Source organism: Megalobrama amblycephala, linkage group LG1 (assembly GCF_018812025.1).
Source record: "Megalobrama amblycephala isolate DHTTF-2021 linkage group LG1, ASM1881202v1, whole genome shotgun sequence".
NCBI classification, from domain to species: Eukaryota; Metazoa; Chordata; class Actinopteri; order Cypriniformes; family Xenocyprididae; genus Megalobrama; species Megalobrama amblycephala.
In genome coordinates, this window is record NC_063044.1 from 48,276,017 (window position 1) to 48,298,614 (window position 22,598).

Genomic DNA, 22,598 nt, shown 5'->3' on the forward strand with positions numbered 1-22,598 from the left:
TATAACAAAGTGGTGGTTAACTCTGTATAGCCATTCCTAAGTCAAACAGAGACTGAAGCTTCAACAATAATGAAACGCTGAAGGTCAAACCGTCAAGCCTTGTCTGTAACATTAGTTACAGCTGTTTACACACACTCAACATGGTTTTTCTTCATGGTACGGACTTGGGTGGATTCAATTTTGGTAACTAGATACTAAATAACATCAATATGCGCATACAACATTACATTCACGCTTTTAAAAATTCCCCAATATAGTGTTGACTGCCCTCCTGATTTTTCTCCAGTCCATGCTATCCATCAAAATGATTGAAACCTGTGACATTTCCAGAATCTAAAATTAATTTTCCTCTCTTTTACTTCTTCTTTCCCCTCCAACTGCCCTTATCTCTCTCTCTCTCTCTCTCTCTCTCTCTCTCTCTCTCTTTCTCAGGGAATGAAGCCAGACAGTTTTTACAAAGTGAAAGTCCCTGAACTGAAAGAGATAATTGAGGGATGCATCCGGATGAACAAAGACGAAAGGTAACTGTAATGTCTACTAGGTTGTTCAACAAACAAGAAAATCTGTAACCAAAGAACTGCAAAGTTGTGTATGTGCGCCAGCAGCCATTGTAATGTTTTAACACCTGCCCGACGGGTTTTTACTGTGTGCACATTAAAACAACAATACCCTGATTCTTGTCCTTTTGACATTTAAACGATACCAGTCAGGCTCCTCAGAGAGCCCTGCATGCCACTATTTTGTAACCCAACTGCACGGATTGATGTTTCTGTTCCACCCTGTATTGGTCAGGTGACACATGTTGCAGAATCAACAGTGTCAAAAACACAGACACAGACTCTTTTCAGATTTTGCAGTGTTATTATTAGGGCATAAACATTCTCCCCTGGGTTGTCATGACCTTCAGGTGTCAGAGGACTTTGTGTCACTTAAAGAGTTAGACTTAACACATTCCTGTCCATCTTTTTGACTCCTAGCTAATTTCAGTCACATTATTAATATATTGATGATGGTTATTTTTACCATCATTTCTAAAGCGACTTTATAACCAATATACCTCATAAACAGTGTTCGGGAAAGTTACTTTTAAAAGTAATGCATTAAAAAAGTAACTAATTGCATTACATTTTATGGAAAGTAACGTGTAATGTTACTTTTGAGTTACTTTTTCTCACCTGGGCTGGGCTTGCTTGTTTTTTTTTTTTTATAACAATAAACTTCTGTTTTTGGCAAATATAAAGGCCCTTTCACACTAAGGGCCCTATCTTGCACCCAGCGCAATTGACTTTGTACACCGACGCATGTGTCATTCCTATTTTGCACCCGCGCAAAGCGCGCTTTTCCCTCCACAGAAGCACGTCGCTAAACTAGTGAATGAACTTGCGCTCCCTGGGCGGTTCAGCGCAAAAAAGGAGGTGTGTTCAGGCGCATTGCCCGCGCATTGCTATTTTAAGGAGCTGAAAATAGACTGCGCCATAGACCAACTCAAACCTGGTCTAGAGTCTAAAGTCAATGGCGCAATATTTTTTTGTTAGAGCGCGTTGGTAGAAACTGCGCCTCTGGGCGCGTCCACAGTGCGCGTTGACTTTGCTTATTACACACAGGGATGCGCATCACACAAACATGCCAAATATTAAAAACAAAAGGATTACAGTGTAAAAGAATATTATTGTGTAGGCTACATAAATATAAAAATGTAATGATGAATAGTCATTGCGTGTATTAGAATTAGGCTACCTATTTTCAATTCAGCCTATTACTACTTATAATGATGAACGAAATTGGCTAATTAATTGAACAATCGTGCCAATACACACACACACATATATATTAACTGACTCATCGCGTGTACGCCATGTAAATAGCAATCCGCCATGGCGCGAGCGCATCTCGCTCTTAAAGAAAATGGGAGATGACACTCTGATTGGTTTATTTCACGTTACGCCCAAACCACACCTATGAATAATGAAGCTACTTCAGACCAACCCATTTTAGATTTGCGCCGGGCGCAAGAGCCATTTATCCCGCAGGGAAAATAGCAACAGCGCCGAGACCCGCCCACAAAGTTACTTGCGCTTCGCGCTTTGACACTTGCGTTTCAGATCGTTAAAATAGGGCCCTAAAAGTGAATGAGCAAATTAATGAGTAAATGAATAAGCCTCATGCTGATGGAAATGAAATTCATGAATGTACAGTAGAGGCCGCAGCTCAATCAAACCTTTCAGCTGTGCTGCCATTCTGGATTGCAGAAGAATAGGATGGAGAAGAAAGTTCAACACTCTTACTTCAGCAATAAAAAAGAAAAAGAAAAAAGAAACGCAAATGTGATGTTTAGCTAAAGTCATTTTTTCTTATTAGTATGGTTGAATTGGATCAGTGAAGGTCAGCAAGAAAGACATTGATTAATAAATTGAGATTAAATACATAAAGTATATTTGTGATTTTTAACATATTTAATTATTGCAGGTTTGTGTAATTTTGCACTTCACTGTTTTTATTCATTTTGAGGAATACTGAATCTGTTTTTGTGCAAGTGAGATGCATGTCATGTCACATTTAGTCTAGAATTACAATAACCATCATGTTCACACAGCGCACACATCGCCTCTGCGCCTTACTTCTGATTTCTCTCAACATGAGGACAGAAGAGGTGTTAATAAATTGGAAAACAAAGTAACTTGCGTTGCTTGTTTGAAAAGGTAACTCAGATCATTTGTTTTAAATGTAAAAGTAATGCGATACTTACTAGTTACTTGAAAAAAGTAATCTGATTACATAATTTGCGTTACTTATAATGCGTTACCCCCAACGCTGCTCGTAAGTGACCAATTTGGAATGCTGTACTTAGACAGCTACACAATTGCATTGCTAAGCTAACATAATGGTACTCCAATAAGCATAAAAATACAGTAGTACAGAAATATTGGGTGAAATTGGGTGAACTGTTTTAGTGAAAGAAATGTATGCATATTAATTATCAATTTTTCTTGTCTCTGTAGGCAGCTCACTAGATTTTGAACAGAACAAATTGTGCGAAAAGATTTTTGGCTTTTGTGACTTTTATATTAAAAAACAATTGACATGAGTCAAATATTTCTATATATATCCATAGAGAAGTAACTGAAATTTGGATTTCCATCAGTAACCAACCTGTTCTGTACTTGAAATCACTCAAACACTTTTGTTCTGCCCTTAAAATGGTGTAATTAATTCATCATAACACATTTCTGTCTGGATAATGGTCCATTTAATGTCATCTAACCATTATGTAAAGCATTTGGTCAATAGCCACTAGTAATGACTCACTTCATTCAGCAGCAGGTCATTCTTATGATTAATAGTGCTGATTTAATTAATTCTGAATGTTCTTACTTTTAGTCAGATTAGGACCTCAGAGTGCTTGCCTCACAGCCTATCTCCCATAAGATATGAGATCTTTTTATGCTAGAATTTGACTTTTTTTTTTTTTTTTGGTTAGCTTTTTCATACAGACAGCAACAAGACAATCTAGTTATAAATTGGCTTAAAAGATTAAGAAAATAATAAGCATTTATTAAAATCAATTTTTCAAGGAAGCAGCATTTAGCTAGCTCAGTATAGTAATTAAATATTTACTATTTGTTTGTTACGTATAAAAAGCTATTTGGTATAAACTCAGTGGTAATTTTTACGGAGCCCCTAAAAGCACATGGTGAAGGAAAAAATTTGAGATTGAGGAAAAATTATTTGTCAATGCTTTTGCGTTCTCTCGCAAATGGCTCAAAAGGTTTCTCGGGGGAACGCAAAACCGAGAATGCAAAGCATTTCCCTCCCGTTTCATATTTTTTTCCCACTACCATGTCCATTTAGGGGCTCCATAAATTTTAAATGGCTTCTAGTTGAAAAAAGATGTTTTTTTTTAGCCGGATGGTGTAGTACCTACTAACTAGGCCATGCTAACCAATCAAACCTTGATGTCTTTTTGTAAAATCGAGAGGACGTATATGATCATATGTGTTTTCTTGTTATCTTGTTTAGGTACACAATCCAGGACCTGTTAGAGCACACCTTCTTCCAGGAGAATAATGGTGTCCATGTTGAGCTGGCTGAGGAAGACGACATGGTGAAGTCTGGCCTTAAACTCTGGCTTCGGATGGACGACACCAAGAAGCTCCATGGCAAATACAAGGACAACAATGCCATCGAGTTTCTATTCGAACTCTACAAGGATGTCCCGGAGGAGGTGGCTCAGGAGATGGTGAGATCTGAGACCTCGAATTAATTTCCATGCCATTACTGAACAGATCAGGAAACATAATGGCTAATCCATGTCCTCAGGTTGTTCTTGGCTTTGTCTGTGAGGCTGACTACAAGCTTGTGGCCAAAGCCATCCGTGACCGTGTCACCGCTATCAAACGCCAACGAGAGAAACTCCGCCGTCAGGCCGAAGAGGTGCAGAGGCGGCGTCAAGAGGAAGTGATTGAGGAAGAACTGGAACCTAGTCTTGAAGCCGAATCTTCAGTTTCTAACCCACCAGCTCCAAAACCTCCTGTAGAGACGCCCGTATCCACCTCTACACAAGCTCCACCCACTGTCACGGTGTCAGGTCCCATTTCTGTGCCTGCAAATGAATCTCTGGACTCTGGATTCAACGTCAGCTTTGCCACTGAACCCGAGGAGCCGGAAGCGGACCAGCGGCAACATTTCAATATACGCCATACCAGCTACTCATCAGCAACATGTGAGTTTGTCTGCATCATTTATCGAAATGCAAGTCTTAGATCTACAATTCGTCCAGGCAAATGTGACATACACAGGACTTCTGATTTAATCCACTTAAACCCTGACCCATCAAGCTCATGTTCATCTTAAAGGGTTAGTTCACCCAAAAATGAAAATTCTGTCATTTATTACTCACCCTCGTGCCGTGTTACACCCGTAAGACCTTTGTTGATCTTCGGTACACAAATTAAGATATTTTTGTTGAAATCCGATGGCTCCGTGAGGCCTGCGTAGCCAGCAATGACATTTCCTCTCTCAAGATCCATTAATGTACTAAAAACATATTTAAATCAGTTCATGTTAGTACAGTGGTTCAATATTAATATTATAAAGCGACGAGAATATTTTTGGTGTCTTGCGGGTCTGGAACGGCATGAGCGTGAGTAATAAATGACAGAATTTTCATTTTTGTGTGAACTAATCTTTAAGCGCAATGTCCATTTCGCAAAATCCAATCAACAACCAATGCATAGAACCGGTCCTGCCTTACTTTTATTCTTTGTCGATAATCCGTTACACTTGGATGTACGTCACAATTTGCTCCAGGCATTCACATTTGTTGTAACCATTTCAAATAAGTAAACAGACAGTCTTTCAGTCTGTGTTGTAAGGTTTCCAAAATCCTATCTGCTGTTGATCTCCATTTCTTGCTGAATGTATTTTTTCCACGACTTTGTCTCATAAACACAACTTACTATAAGAGCACATCTGAATGAAACCCAAAACTCTCACTGTGACATGTGAGCACAGAAGCAATGTAGAGTCTTGTGCTGGTTGCCACGATTTTGCCAAGACATGTTCCTGTTCAAAAACATAGTCCTAACCTAATCCTAACCATAACTTACCTTTAAAATCGGAGAGAAGTGATAGATGAATAAGAATGAAGAGTGCAGAAGCTCCTAACTATGGTTAAATCTGAATGGTTAATTGTAATGTTTTTCCATTAGATGTGAGGATGTTGATCCACATGTATCCCATGACCAGCCAAACATTCAATGTTCATGTTTCTAATGACCAAATGTCCTTTAAACCAACATGATTTAGTGGATTAGTGGATAAGTGGCTAGTGGGTTAGTGGATAAACAGTTGCTACATTGTGTGTAGGCATACATTTATTACTGGACCATTTGCACGTACAGAATGTTTACTAACTTGAGTAAATTAAAAAGGGTAGATTTGATTTTAAAAATCGAAACATCTTTGGATATAAGTCCAAGGTTTTAAATTGGACCAGTCTGATTTGAAACAACATTTTACCAATAAAGAAAAAAAAAAAAGAGTAATAATAAATAATTGTCTGTTTGTTTGTCACTCAATTCCATTTTGTTCTATTTTGGCTTCAAATAGTGAACATGATATGTATCATTTTATTAAAGATTTACATATCACAAACACACTACTGTTCAAAAGGAATTTTTTACTGTTTTAAAGGAATTTCAGTAAGTCTAAATTAAATTGATCAAAAGTGACAGTAAAGACATTTGTAAAGACATAATGTTACAAAAGACTTATATTTCAAATAAATGCTGTTCCTCTGAACTTTCTATTCATCAAAGAATCCTGAAAAAATGTAGTGCATGCATTTTACACAAAAATACTAAGCAGTACATTGGTTTTCAACTTTGATAAAGATAAAAAATGATTCTTGAGCAGCAAATCATCATATTAGAATGATTTCTGAACGATCATGTGACACTGACGACTGGATTAATGCTGCTTTGAAATCACAGGAATAAATTGCATTTAAAATATGTTAAAATAGAAAACATAAATTGTAGTAATATTTCACAAATCACAATATTACTGTTTTTAATCAAACAAATGCAGCCCTTGTGATCATAAGAGACTTTTTTAAATAAACATTTAAAAAACCTAACCAAACCCTAACTTTTAATAATGTACATTCAATAATTCAACAGACTTTAGAATACTTTTTAAAAAAATCTAAAATTCTTCTTCCTTGAAAGTTACTGTATAATCTGGTGCCTTGCCAGGTCACACATGACATCTCTATGTACTTATCAGTTAGCTGCACAGTAACAAACTACTTTTCTTTTGTTTGATTGAATTATGATTACCGTGGCAGCTGACTGTGAGACGGACGGCTACCTCAGCCCCTCTGGGCTTCAGGAACCTTCAGAATCTCGAGCTCCTGTAACAAACCAACCCTCCACAGCTCCTCAACCAACCAGCGGAGCACCTCGTGTGGAAACCCCACCCGTTGAAGCCCCACCCACTGAAGCCCCTCCCACTCCAGCTGCTGCAATACCAGCTCTCCGTTTCCCCTCGGTAGGTTACCAGTTTGATATATTATCCAACTTACACCAATAATTACAAATTTGGAGTCAGTACCGTTTTTGGTCAGTACAAAGACTGGATTAATGGCTGCTGAAAATTCAGTTTTGCTTTCACAAGTATAAATGACATTTTAAAATATATTAAAATAGATTAGCAATTGTAATACCATTTGACAGTTTTACTGTTTTTACTGTATTTTTGATCAAATATTTTCAGCCTTGGTAAGCTTTAAAACCTAATAAGCAGTAAAATCTTAAAGGGATAGTTCATCCAAAAATGAAAATTATCCCATGATTTACTCACCCTCTAGCCATCCTAGGTGTATATGACTATCTTCTTTCAGAAGAATACAATTGGAAATATCCTTAGTCCTCCAAGGTTTATAATCCATACGGCTCCAGAGGGTTAATAAAGGCCTTTTGAAGAGAAGGGATGTATTCTTGTAAGAAAAATATCCATATTTAAAACTTTATAAATTCAAATAACTACCTTCAGGTGGATGACCTGGACGACCTGATGCAATGACTAATGCGGAGACAGAGGAGAGAGCAAAGCAAAACACCGGTCACGAATTAGAAGTCTAAAACGAGAAATTTTAAAGAGAAATTTCAGAGGATTTCGATATAAGAGAAGAGGAGCTTGAGTTTGTTGCACAGTCCTATTTGTTTGAATGGTGAGAGGTGTCTAAGCTTATGATACTCCTACATCCTGCGTCATACATCACAGTATGCGCAGTATGCATAAGGTTGTCCGCCGGAAGCTAGTTATTTAAATATGGATATTTTTCTTACAAAAATGCATCTCTTCACTTCAGAAGGCCTTTATTAACCCTCTGGAGTCGTATGGATTACTTTGATTATGGATGGATGCATTATTTTTGACTTCAAAATGTGGCCTCCCATTCACAACCATTATAAACCTTGGAGGACTAAGGATATTTTTAAATATAGCTCCGATTGTGTAAATCTGAATGAAGATAGTCATATACAGCTAGGATGGCATGAGGATGAGTAAATCATGGATAATTTTCATTTTTGGGTGAACTAACCCTTTAACGAGCCTAAACTTTTGAATGGTTGTGTACATAACTAATCTTTTCAATTTAAAGGGAAAGTGTAAGATTTCAGAGCACTACAGAAATTATAATGAATAAGCAGCCCTAAAATGCCCTAAATGTGTTTAAAGATCAAATAAAATGCTCGTTTGAATTAGATTACATAAACTGAGTTAAGATTTGCATTGTTAATCATTTTTCTATGCCATTGGTCCTCCCACAGAGCATTGCTGTGTCCCAAAATACAGAGAGGACCCAGTCAGGAAGTGCCAGTGGTTTTTCCTCTCCTGTCGACAGGTAAGCTGAGATCTGATTTCCTTAGACACTAAACGGGATATATCTGCCACTTTAACGCTCAGTTCGATAAAAAGACTGTTTAAATAGAACCCCCTCAGTGTGTATGTAAATGTGGATGTGGCTTTTGTTTTGACGTCAAGAAAATGTGGATCTGATCCCAGCTGTGAGAGCTGTAATCTTACTCACCAACTGACCAACATCATGCCACATATACCCACGGTGGCTGTAATGCTCCAGTGGAGAGCAGTTCCTTTCTCATGTACAGGCACACACACATACACAAACACTAGACATAGCCCAGTGGTTAGTGCATTAATGGGAATGATTTAGCTCAGGGGAGCAATTTACCTTAAAAAGCATTTCTGTTGGAAGGCAAAGCAAAGGTGGCATATGGTAAAATGAGTACACAAGGACACAGCTGCATTATACTGAATTAGCTCAACATGATTTAGAAGATCTATCGTAAATTACTTGGCCTTTTGTGTGCTTATGGTAAACTGATAAAAGAAATGTTCTGTGAAGTCAAGTTCTGTGAAATTCAGGAACCCGGAATGTCACAAATGTGTTTCCTATCCTTCCTCTCGGAACAGTTACGCTTCTGATGTCACCTCTGGTTTGAGTGACGGAAACGAGGGTCTTTCGGAGAAGAGCGGGAAAGGTCAGAACAAACGCACAGGAACCAAGCTGCTCAGGAAGAGAGCTCGCTCACGGCTACGCATCACTGGGGTGACTCATCCGTCAATTATCTAGCTTTAATTAACTGTCCATACGTGGTTCCTAACCTTACAGTCTGCTAATACTGAGGCTGAGACTGTAAATGTGTCAAACTCAAAAAATGCATAACCACTTTTAAAATCAGTAGCTTTTTTGTAATATATACACACATATGAATGTTCTCACCTCATTCTCTGCCTGTGTCTTTCTACATGCAGCTGTCAGATAAAGTGGATCGGGTTGTAGAGTGTCAACTACAGACCCATAACAGCAAGATGGTGACATTTAAATTCGATCTGGATGGAGACAACCCAGAAGACATTGCTACAGTGATGGTGAGCTAGCAAACACAGTGAAAATAAAATAAAATACAATATAAACTAAAAATAAATAAAATATAAAATATATTTTAAATATAATTATACTATATAATAATTTTGTAATTTTTTAATAATATTAAAAAAAATTGATTGTAAATAATTTGTAAAAGTCTAATACATTTTAAATACTTTTATTGATCAAAAATATAAAACATGTTACAATTACCCCTGATCTCCACTATTACTTTACTGAATGTCTTTAAGCTGAAAGTTATGGACGTTAAAGAGGACACAAGGTCACAGATAAGGTGGCCCTCCTTGTTAGAACTGCATTATACCGTGAGAAGTGTTGATGTTTCAGCTTCTGTGTTTGCACAAACTCTGCAACCTCAAACGCACAGTGGAAAATCTATGCACCGTGTCTCTCATCTGTTCATCTAAAACGTTTTGTTTCATCTTCTATTACCAGTGGAAAACCAGTTCTTATGTGTCCATTGTGACTTGTCAGCTATATTTGACATATTTTTAGTGTACAGGAGAAAGAACTGGTTTTGAAATGTTTGTCATCACATTCTCAATTAGCTCTGAAAACCACTGGAAAACGAATTTCTGGTTTTTGTGTTGCTACTATATTGTTTTTCATGTGAAATGTGTTGTGTTGGACCGCTGTGACCCGTCTTTGTTTGTTTTTTTCAGCCGCACAATTAGTAGTGTGTTTTTAAGATGCCATATCAGGTTAAAAACAGTTCAACTTTTGTCAGTATTGATACGAGACAAAAAATATTTATGTAAAATGGAATCTGGGGTGAGTGTGTTTTCTGAACATCACTTTTGTTAGCTGCTTTCTTTGGCTTCTTTGTGTTCGCTGTGACTAAAGTTGTTTTGATCAGCCTGTCCATGGCCTTGAGACTGAATTTAAGAGTCTTAAATATAGACTGTAGTGTTTCTCTTTGCTGCATTATGAGTACATGTCTTTGTTCACTGCTTTCTATCACTGCTCTGTATTTAATTCCAGTACCTTTAAAGGAGACCTTTGAACTCATTAATAAAATCTGCTCGACAGAGCATGCAAGAAGACTCAAAATTAACTTATTCGTCTCTTTGCACCCCTTTTAGGTACATAATGAGTTTATCCTACCTGGGGAGAGAGAAGGTTTCATCCACCGCATGAGGGACATTATCCGTCGGGCAGAGGCACTGATGAGGAGAGAGCCTTTGGAACCGCTCGGCCCAAGAGACAACGCTCATCTGCCTTACCTGAGCGGAGTCGGCACACTGTCTGGTTCACAGGTGTGTATCCACTGTTTTTAATATTTCATAATTGTATAAGAATTTTATATATTTTTTTATATTTATTATATTATTTATTATTACACACATATACACACAATTTAGTGCTATCAATCGATTAAAAAAATAACGAATTAATCACATCTAACATTAAAGTTTTGAATACATTATTATTAGTGCTGTCAATCGATTAAAAAAAACTAATTAATCATAAATTTATGTCATTAATCGTGATTAAAACATCAGCGTTTTTAATATTTTTATAGTGTAATAATTTCACAGTTACTCTCCAAATTAATGTAGAAACAACTTGAAGACAGTACATATTAAATATTTGTTGTAATGGCATTTTTTTTTATGAATGAAGGCCAGTATCACTGATACTAATACAGTATCAATACATAAATTAACTAAATTAATAACTATTGATTCTTACGTCGGAATGAATCAATACTGAATTTACTTAAGATGGATACTGACACCATTTTCTTTAAGAGTTGCTGTGCAGCCAAAATTATATACCACTTATCACTGTAAAGCTGCTTTGACACAATCTGCATTGCAAAAAGCGCTATATAAATAAAGGTGACTTTACCTTAGTTATAAGATGTGATAGCAGCTTCACTGTTATACTGTTATACATCCTATTACAATACACAAAAAACAATTTGTTCTACAGTTATGTAAGCAAACCGAGCCCACAGCTATGTTGTAAACTCCCACGTTAGCCGAGCACAAACGTGAATAGCTGATAATGCATTACACTTTGTAAACAAAAGTCATGCTCCATACTTGATCATAACTCCAAGTAATAAGACAGACAAGCTGCATTAATCGACACATTTTTAGACGATATTGGACCCACATCTGAATAGCAGAACTACAGAAACGTGAGTTAGCCGGTTAGCAGGAGACATACAGACTAGGGTGTACGTTACACAACATAACATACAAAACTACGAATTTTGAACGATCGCTAGAAAATATAAACATCAATTATTAATCATACTTAAAGGTTGAGATTCAGAGTAGCAAGCTGGTCCAAATAAACTGAGCATCCATATTTTAAGACCAAGCATTTAGTGAATCCTGCGTTAAATTCCCCGAGGTTTGAGAAGCAGTCGTCAGTAAAATATTTCTGTTTCGTTAGCATGTTGCTAATGTACTGTTAAATGTGGTTAAAGTTACCATCGTTTCTTACTGTATTCACGGAGACAAGAGCCGTCGCTATTTTCATTTTTAAACACTTGCAGTCTGTATAATGCATAAACACAACTTTATTCTTTATAAATCTCTCCAACAGTGTGTAATGTTAGCTTTAGCCACGGAGCACAGCCTCAAACTCATTCAGAATCAAATGTAAACAATATAACAGTATACAATACTCACATAATCCGACGCATACATGCCGCATGCATGACGAACACTTTGTAAAGATCCATTTTGAGGGTTATATTAGCTGTGTAAACTTTGTTTATGCACTGTTTAAGGCAAGCGCGAGCTCCGTGGGCGGGGAGCGTCAGCATTTAAAGGGGCCACACAGCATAAATCGGCTCATATTTAATGATGCCCCAAAATAGGCAGTTAAAAAAATTAATTAAAAAAAATCTATAGGGTATTTTGAGCTGAAACTTCATAGACACATTCAGGGGACACCTTAGACTTAGATTACTTCTTGTAAAAAAACATTCGATGGCACCTTTAAGAAGTTAATTCATTTAAGACTGTTCCTATGAGAATACTCGACAAAATGGGCATTTTGTTCATTCAAGCGTGAAAGAGAACTCAATTCTGGCCTTGCGTCTTTCTGTGCGTCATGTGGGTATAACATAGACAGGACATTCACAGACAGCGTGTTCTTTTTTGTCGCGCATGAATGGTTTAAAAGCATTTGCATGAATAAGAGCATGATCATATAATGTAACACTAGCCAAAGGATGACAGAAAAAACAGATGCTGTGTTAATTGTGTTAAATATTTTTAACGCGTTAAACTGGACAAAATTAACTGCATTTTGACTGCACTAATTTAATTTCACATTTAATCTCCAGATTAATGTAGAAACAACATAAAGACAGTATATTGAAAATGTGAATAAAGTTATCAAACACTTCACAGTGTCTTCACAACATAAATTCACAACATAAATTATAAATTATATATAGATTAATCCTTATTAAAGCTTTTTATGTGCAAAAGAGAACTCTATTGCGGCCGGTGCGCTGTCTGAAGTGCTTTCTGTACGTGTGAGTCGTGCGTGTCTGTTATACAGACAGCGTGCCGGTACAGATTTAAGTTATTTTTTGCGTCTTATTGCACTTGAATGGTTTGATAGCACTTGAATGAATGATAGCGTGATCATATAATGTTATGCCAACTAAAGGATAATGGAAAAAATGGATGCTGCGTTAACTGTGCCAAATATTTTTTTAACGCATTAAACAAAAAAAAATTTACGCGTTAATTTTGACAGCACTAATGCAATTATTTGTATTATACATCTTACAGTTTTTTCATTCATTAACTGAGAAACTATATAGAATATTTGCTCTTATAAAAAGTCATTTGTCACACTACAGGACCATTTAAATTAAATGTATGAAGGTGAAAAGGTGTTTAAAATGGTGGGGAAAAAAAGTTAAATCATGATGTTAATATATTTTCAGTGGTTTTCATATAACAGCTTTTATTTTTATTCGTGTGCCTGGTGAGGGTTTACAATTCAGTTGTTTGCTGTGGGGTTTTAGATGATGTGGTGCAGAAATTCAATCTTCTGATGTCATCATGTTAGAGATAACAATTCACAAAGACGCGGTGTGTTCCTCACTCTGATTGGAATAAGAGAACTTAATCATCAATATTCAACAGTCATTAGTGAGAAAGGCCTCCGGAACAGTGTGATTGGAGACTTTATTCGTGCTTGAGTGACAATCTTCTTATCTTTTGTCACACGATTTCCTAACTTTGTCACTTCACTAGATGGTGACGTTAATGCCAACGTGTGCTCTGTTTTTCCCCACAGCCCAATCTCTACACACAGGGCCTTGCTCGCACGCACTCCTCTTCCTCGTTGCCAGGTAACAAACATGCAGGCCACATACACACACGTGCACACAAACACTGATCATATAAAGCATATGCAAAGTCTAATATTTACAAACAAATGCTCAGAGTGCTCTATATCAGTATACAGTCATGAATCTTATTATTAATGTATTTGGTTCTCATAAAAATGGTTTAATGAAGGGACTAAATAATGTCTTAATCTAAAAATGCAAAAAGCTTTCTCTAAGGGTTAGGGGATAGAACATTTAATTAAAACAATACTCAGTATAAAACAATACAAGTGTCCACCATGATATAAACCTGTTTGTGTGGTTGTCCTTCAGATTATGCTGGTCCAGTGACCCGGGGTTCCTCTCCTACCCTGAGCGCAGACTTTTATGTTGATCCTGATGCTGTTCCACCTGTCCGGCCCCTGCGTTCACAATCCTTCCACACTACAGGTACATTAATCTGTCAACACAATAAACCACTCTTCTTCTTTATGAATCATTCAATGCTTTCCTTTAATTTTTGAATGTGCTTAGTTTTTGTTCTTTTGTTTTTACAGTAAACAATGTTCCTCTGCAGCTCTGCCTAGAGAACATGTGTCGATAATACCCATAAATGATAAAATGTCTATCAGAGTGGCCCATTAATAATTAATACAAACATGATCATGCTGAAATGTAATTCACATGAGGACAAAGGTCAAATTTATATCCAAATAGTAATTGTAAATTACTATTTGGTTTTACAAATAGTAATTGTAAAAATGTAGCTATAAACTTATTAGATAATGTAGATTCAGTGAGATTTGCTGAACAGAAAGTGTTCTTTGCCTGTTATTGCATGCAACTTGAATCAAGTCCAATAAATGTCTTTTTTTTTCTTTTTCAAACACAAAAATTGCAAAATTTTGTGCTGATAAATAGCTTCATAATCCGTTTTCAATGCGTTTTCTGTTTTAGCACAACTTCAGGTCTGTCAGTCGGAGTATGAATCAGATTAACGTAAAATGTTTGTTTTTAACGTGAAGGAGGTTCAGATGATTTATAATTTTTCAGATCACCACCAGCACTTTCAATATCAGAACCAATCATCTTTGGTCTCTCCATGTAATGAGCACTATGTTCGGTCACACAGGTACAGTCCGGACCCCTTGAGAGGCATCATAATGAACATTCCCTCCGTCTTGCTCTTTCATCTTGTTTCTTTCGCTGATGTCATTGTTACTGCGAGCACTTTTCCTATTTTTTTTTTCTGCACACCATTAGCTGTGAGCTACTGGAACAAACTTGATATCTTGTGTATCCCACTCTGCGATTGGCTTTCCAAACACCCATCCCCATGGAGACCAAGCTTTGACGCCATTGTCATTGATGACGTATTCCAGGATTTGCTTTTGACACCTGCTACTTCAAAAAGTAGATTTCATTACCTGATAGAACAAGCTACACACATTAGACAGCCTGAGGACAATATAAAAGCTCTATGTCAAGATTACTAGCCTTTCTTTTCTTTAAAGACACATACTGTATGGTGACAAATCACTGTATCCGCACAGGAAGTAAAGGACTGGCACAGGGAGTTTGATAAATGCTCCAAAGTGGTTAGCTCCTACTCCAGGTCACATCCCAGTTTTGTGGCTTTATTTTTATGCCACAGTGATGTTTAAGGAGTTTTTTCTAAAGTCAAGCACAGCATTGACAGGTCAAATAATGTCAGAGAGTCCATTTTTAACATGAATTCTCAGTTTGAACATTTGTAAGGGATTAGGTATGTTCACATGGACACTGATAAAGTGACTAAAAAGTTGGGTTAGAATTGGTGATTTCAGGAGACATGCAAGTAACTACATTGTCAGTGATTTTATTTACCGTAGCATTTTCACACCTGGCTTGTTTGGAGTATTTGTTTCGTAAACCTGGCGCATTTTCATCCTTAGTTCTGTTCGTTTAGGCATATTTGAACACAACAGTTGTGCTCAGATCAGCACCAAAACAACTGGTCCGAAATCGCCTGAACGAGGTGTTATCGGCCAGATTGAAAATGAACACTGGATCCATTCAGTTGTGGTGAGAAAGCAATGTGTCCCATCGGACCAGTGAACCAAGTGGTATCATAATTTATAATGGCAAATGTGTTACGTAAAAAACAATAAGAGTGTGTAAAGATAGCTTCAGATAAAGCCACAATAAGTCCACTGAGAAAACTGGCCAATCCATCTTGATGGATGATGCTATGAGTGAAATCCCGGAATATAAGCAGTTTGATTAATGAGAGGACGGTTTTACTCTCATGTGACTTGCATAAACACATTTTGGTACACTTTGAAATGTTGCCCTGTGAAAGCAATCTGAATCAAGAAGAAAATGCAACATTTTAACATTTTAAGTCTCTGTTTTGGAAACATGTCTACAGGTCTGAAAATGCCCATAGGGCTGGTTCAAACAGAACATGTTTTTCCATTCCACTGCGCCACATTGTATTTCTACAATGCAAACACGCAATAGCACTAGCTCTGAACTAGTACCCGGTTCATGCTGGTGGAAAAGGGGTAAATGACTGCTGATGACATGACTGTGAAGAGAAGATTAAAGTTTAAGAAGAGAATTGAGAAGAGGCAGGAACCCCTCCTAGCAAAGACCACTACAATGACTTGGCAACCAAGATCGATTTGATTGCTACTATGTGTATAGAGCTTAACCCAGTTTTTTTCTTTCTATTTCTGTTTCCCTCAGGTTCCTCACAGACCTATCAGTCTTCTGTGCCCAACTACCCACAGTACTCCCACCCTGATGTTCTGCCACATCTGCCAAATCAGATGTCTGGCGTGCCCCCTCAGTTCACCAAACCACCTTACGTTCAGAACACCCACTTCCCCTACCCCTACCAAATGGATCACTCCTCCCTTAAAAGTTCCCTCAACCCAAGTCCACTGACCCGTGTCCCCAGCAACCCAAACTTCTCCTCTTCTTCTTCGTCCTCTTCTGTTGTTTCACCAGTTCAGCAGTGCTATGAGATGGCGCCTCAAGCAGAATCCAACACTCTGCCACTTCCAGTGGCCCCTCCACCTGGTCCGCAAGCTGCAGGCATGTGGCCATCGCCTTCCCAGCAGCCTTTTATTTCCCTGGCCAATGTTCTTTCTCTAGCTATGAACTTTGCACAGTCCATCATACCCGCTGGATCCATCCCTCAAGGTTTCCACCCGCAAATGACCCCTCAACCAGGGTACGGCCCCATGTATCCAGCTCAGCATGCAAGCATGAGCAACTCCGATATTCCATACCACCAGGGGGCAATGAGCGGACAGTATATGGATATGTTCCAATACCCTGCTCATACGCAGATTCCGGCACCAGTTCCTGAACCTCAAGAAGGGAACCAAACAGTATCTCCAACAGTAGTCCCTCTTGGGGAGGCAAGAACAGGCATGCCTCCTGAGATTAAACAGCCAATTCCCACAAACCCGAGCTCTTCTTCAGTGTCCAGAAGTAGCCCACTTCCAGAGAGCCAGTCTAACCTCATAGGGCAGCTCAGAGAGCGGGCAGACAGTTCAGCATCAAGCACCCGCACCCCATCCACCACAAGCTCACCAGCATCCTCCACATCCCCCAGCCCACAAAACACTGTGAGTATTCGAAATAACATTATCATTATCCAAAACCAAAAGCAAATACTGCTGAATCTTCTGTCTGCTCACGAATATTCAAACTTAGATCATCACGTTCAATTATGAGACTCATTACGAAGTGTCATTGATGTTTTTAATGAGCCAAGTTTGAATCAATATACAGTATAACAACTTAAACATCGGTCCGTTTCTCACGCAAAACTATCGTATGGCTTCAGAACAATTGGAATATAGCCATATCATGAAATATATATTTAGGTTAGAGAAAGACATTTTCCATTTGTGTTCCACTCAAGAAAACCAGTCTTTCAAGTTTGGAACAACATGAAGGTGAGAAAGAAACAATGACAAAAGTTTCTTTTTTTTGGGTGAACTATCATTTAAAAGTCTCCTAAAGCCAAACCTGTTCTTCTACTGATGTGTACCGTTTAAACAAAGACGCAATAAGTTCTTTTTAAGTGTTTCTCTCAATATAAATATGATGGTGTACTATTAAGTGGAACATTGCTCTCAGGTATCTTTGTTACTTAGACAAACCTGTTCTGAGCATGTAAATTATTTGACAAGGGTGTTGTGTGTTATTATACTGTATGTCTTAAAGCACGTAGAAGGACGTCTGTGGTTGACATGTTTTTCAATTTGCTTTAAAAGGTGTCACCGCCTGTCCCAAGGTCCTCCCCCACTCTATCCATGTCTCTGGCAGTGTCTGAAACAAATACCATTGCAGCAAAATCCAGACTCTCACCTATATCTGAAGGTGAGTTGCACTCTTTCCATCTGTCAAACACACACACACACCCATAAATAAGTACACACCCTACTGAATGCTCCATGCACAAAAAGAAGACAGAAGTTTTCTTGTTTTTACTGTATTTTTGATCAAACGAATCCATCCTTGGTGAGCATAGTAGACATATATAAAAAAAAAATATCAAGACTCAAAATTTTGAGCGGTAGTCCACTCAGAAGGTTAGGTTTTTTGCTGTCTTTCTGAAAATAAACATGCACTGTTCCACCTCTAGCAAATGATCTGACAGGAATTATCATCTGGTTGCGAAAGAATGATGATTGTGAAAGCCATAAAAAATTTTTTGGTTTTGTTGCAATATTCTGCTCAGGTTTACTTCCATCTAGTGTCCCTTCAGCTCAATTCCTATAATGTCAAATAGTGTTGCTAGTGGCTAAAATGAAAACACACAGCTGACATCTATTGACTGGAAGAGCTCACTGCATACTAAGCACATTGTTCAGTTAGTTTTATAACCCTTATTACCACTCACATTGTGTTTAGAAAATGTAAAAATCTAGTTTTTGATTGTTTTGCTTTTCTAGCATGTTCACTGTCCACATTGTAATAGAAAAAAATCCTTGTCTCCTTGTCCACAGAGAAAAAGTCCATTGTCACAGTGGGACGGTTCCAAGTCAGTCCAAGCAAGGAGATCCCCATTCCAACTCCCAGCCCGACCCCCAGTCTGACGCCAACTCCCACCCCTACAGCTACGCCAACATCCACGCCAACTCAAACATGTCCTATAAAAGTTCCCCAGATCTTGCCCCCCACACACAACAGCCAATCAGACAGCACCACAGATTTACAGGCAGAATCAGAAAGCAGTCCCAGCTCTCTGGAGAAATCACCACCACATACCAAACGGCCCAGTGAGACTTTGCCCAGCTCAGACAGTGCCCCCTTGTGGACCGGAGAAACTAACACCCTGGACAGAAAAGTTGTAGAACCAGACGAGAGGCGTGGAGGTGAAGAAGAGGAGGAGGTGGAGGAGGAGACAGAAAGGAGGCGGAGGAGGATAAGTGTGAGTTTGCTGGACAGTTCAGCCGGGAGTCCTCAGTTCAGTCTAAATCAGCCGTGGATGAGCTACACGCGCAGCACATCATACGCCAGCAGCGACGAGACAGAGAGTGAAGACGAGGAAATGTATGAGGAGCTACAGGAACTCAGAGAGAGGTGAGCCTAATAGTATGTTTTGTGGTTGCTTGTGACAATTGAACAAACCCTCAGCCTCAGATATGCCTCAGCATGATGTAAAACCTGTTAAGCAGCAAACTCTTATAATTTAGACACAAACCATCTGTGACCTTTTATAGGTTTAATCCCAAATCATTTTTTGAACATGTCCAAACATGTTTAGTGCTGTGAAAAGTTTTCAATTATGTCGTCTTCAGTTGTGGAAAAAGTCTTTTCTTTGTTTTATGGACAAATTAATCAAAAGTAGAGCAATTCTGTGTTTCATATTAAGAACATAATACTTGTGTCCAAATTCATTTTTGATAAATTGTCATCTGAAAAAGTTTGAAAAGCACTGACTTGAGAATGTTGTCTTCCTATCCTGTTCCTCATCATTTTTCTTTCCTTCTCTCTCAGACATGTGGCAGAGGTGCAGGCTCTCCAGGCCTCTCAAAAGCAAGAGATTGAGGAGCTCTACAAACGGATGGGGAAAGTGCCCCCTCCGGGAATCGTGTCCCCAGCGGCCATGTTGTCCAGTCGCCAGCGCCGTCTGTCTAAGAGCGGAGGGTACCCCACTTCTCGCCGAAATAGCCTGCAAAGATTGGAGATACTGCCACCTACAGGTACCATAGGTGAAGTTACAAAGTTTTTTATTGCTTTAAACCACATTTCAACTCGGAAATGCATTCACAACCTATTTTATACTTTAATAATGTGAAACCGAATATAAGAAGAAAATATCTTGGGTAGGACTTAAAGGGTTAGTTCACTCAAAAATGAAAATTATCCCATGATTTACTCGCCCTCAAGTCATCCTCGGTGTAAATGACTATCTTCTTTCAGACGAACACAATCGGAAATATATTTAATATATCCTTAGGCCTCCAAGGTTTATAATGTTTGTGAATGGGGGGCTGCATTTTGAAGTCAAAAATAATGCATCCATCCATAAAAAAGGTAATCCATACTGAGTCCAGTGGGTTAATAAAGGCCTTCTGAAGTGAAGCGATGCGTTTTATAAGAAAAATGTACGTTTAAAACTATAAATTCAAATAACTAGCTTCCAGCGGACGACCGTATGCAGAATGCGCAAGTCGATTTGCAGCGGAAGTGTATCCTTTGACCTGACGCACAACATAATGACAAACGCGGAGGCGCAAAGGATAGAGCAAAACAAATCACCGGTCCCGGATTATAAGTCTAAAACAATCATTTTTAAAGAGAAATGTCAGAGGATTTCAATATAAGAGAAAAGGAACTTTAGTTTGTTGCATAGCCCTATTTGTTTGAACCGTGAGAGGCGTCTAAGCTTACGATACTCCTACATCCTGCGTCATACATCACGTCGGAGTTTTACTCATTTGGTGCAAATCGACTTGCGCATTCTGCGTACCACCGGAAGCTAATTATTTGAATTAAATATGGATATTTTTCTTACAAAAACGCATCGCTTTGCTTCAAAAGGACTTTATTAACCCACTGGAGTCATATGGATTACTTTTTTTTTTTTTTTTTGAATGGATGCATTATATTTTACTTTAAAACAGGATGGCTTGAGGGTGAGTAAATCATAGGATATTTTTTGGGTGGACTATCCCTTTAATTGTATCCATTTTGAATTGATTGGATCATGAAAAGTGGGCGCTACATGCCAAAAATGAAGTCAAGTTGTTGATGAGGTTAAAAAATACAGTAAGAGGGCTTGATGATGTCTCCTGCAATAATAGATGTTTCAGAAATTACATTTTGAATAAATATTACTTTGGCGTTTGGGATGTACAAAATTTCCGCACCATATTAATTATCAGCCCACATCTGCGATATTATCAATATATGTACAATGTAAGTTTTTTTTTGGCTGATACTGGACATATACTGGACATATTTCAAGATTAACAGAGGTGGGTAGAGTATCCAAAAACTGTACTCAAGTAAAAGTACAAGTACTTATAGAAATATTTACTCAAAGTAAAAGTGAAAGTAATAATCCTAATAGTTACTTGAGTAAGAGTAAAAAAGTATCCAATAAAAATCTTACTCAAGTAGTTCGTTACTAGTTACTTTTATTATATATATATATATATATATATATATATATATATATATATATATATATATATATATATATACATACACACACACACACACACACACAATAGCATGTTATTATTTAATGTTTATTATTTAAATAGATATTTAATTTATTATCATAATTAGATATCTTTGCAACAAACAAACATAGAAGAGACAAGCATTATTTCTAGCATCTGTAACCCGAATGTATCGTTAGTATATTAATAACGTATACAGCTAACGTTACATTTTAAAGAAGAGAGAAAACTCTTTACATGTGCTCGCGCACATATCTGAACTTGACACAAACAATGATCATATACACATTGACGGATCTTCTTCGGTCTGTTCTCCAAAATGTAATCAAATGTATATTTCAGCAGGTGCGCGTAACTGCTTAACTGTGTCAACGCAAAGCGTTCATTTTCAAGACGAACAGGTCGCTGGCGCCGCCATTGCGCAATAGTATATGTATAAATTAAGATATATGTCCATAAAAACAGTAAAGAAATGCTACATACTCTTGTTATAGTGACGTAATAATCTGTTTGGTTGTAAAATGTCGGCTATTGGCTGTACCATGAATTGAAATCAAATCAAATCAAAGACGGCATACGCAGCTCAACTAATAAAGGTATTCATAGCTGGCAAACAATTGGATGCATTTGCAGATTTGCTTTTAATTGACTGGAGGTCCTCTGCCACTTCATCCGCTCCGAGTGAGAAACCGCTTCAAACGATTCAGCGCGTGCAGGAACTGAACAAATCATTCAAACTGATTCGCGAATCAATTTAGACAGTTTTACCAACTTGTTTGATCAAGTCTTTGAACAGAATCGACTCAAAAGAGTGATTCATTTGTGAATGGGGCATCGTTCATGAAAAAAGAGACAGCGCGCATGGAATAAACTACGCATTTCTTAACATTTACAGTATTGCGTTAAAATAAAGTAACGAGAGGAACGTTGCCCATTGTAGCGAAGTAAAAGTACAGATTTTTCATTACAAATGTACTCAAGTTAAAGTAAAAGTACCCACATTTTAATCTACTCTAAAAAGTACAAATTTTCCAAAAAAACTACTCAAGTACATGTAACGAAGTAAATGTACTTCGTTACTACCCACCTCTGAAGATTAAGTTCATCATCT

At 37.8% G+C, this 22,598-nt stretch overlaps 1 protein-coding gene across 3 annotated transcripts in view; it reads left to right on the forward strand.

Moving 5' to 3' along the window:
• The window catches only part of wnk4b (WNK lysine deficient protein kinase 4b), a 72,953-nt gene that overhangs the window by 48,133 nt on the left and 2,222 nt on the right, over positions 1-22,598 (forward strand). For 2 of the 3 annotated variants that reach the window (XM_048197757.1, XM_048197773.1), the window contains exons 5-18: positions 433-521; positions 4,018-4,237; positions 4,318-4,720; positions 6,848-7,050; positions 8,337-8,410; positions 9,001-9,136; positions 9,343-9,459; positions 10,561-10,734; positions 13,757-13,811; positions 14,124-14,240; positions 16,521-17,410; positions 18,065-18,170; positions 18,800-19,376; positions 19,794-20,008. In XM_048197757.1, coding sequence (XP_048053714.1) covers positions 433-521; positions 4,018-4,237; positions 4,318-4,720; positions 6,848-7,050; positions 8,337-8,410; positions 9,001-9,136; positions 9,343-9,459; positions 10,561-10,734; positions 13,757-13,811; positions 14,124-14,240; positions 16,521-17,410; positions 18,065-18,170; positions 18,800-19,376; positions 19,794-20,008 — 3,376 coding nt within the window. The remainder of the gene's footprint in view (positions 1-432; positions 522-4,017; positions 4,238-4,317; positions 4,721-6,847; positions 7,051-8,336; positions 8,411-9,000; positions 9,137-9,342; positions 9,460-10,560; positions 10,735-13,756; positions 13,812-14,123; positions 14,241-16,520; positions 17,411-18,064; positions 18,171-18,799; positions 19,377-19,793; positions 20,009-22,598) is intronic. The other variant, XM_048197767.1, reaches the window with a different exon arrangement.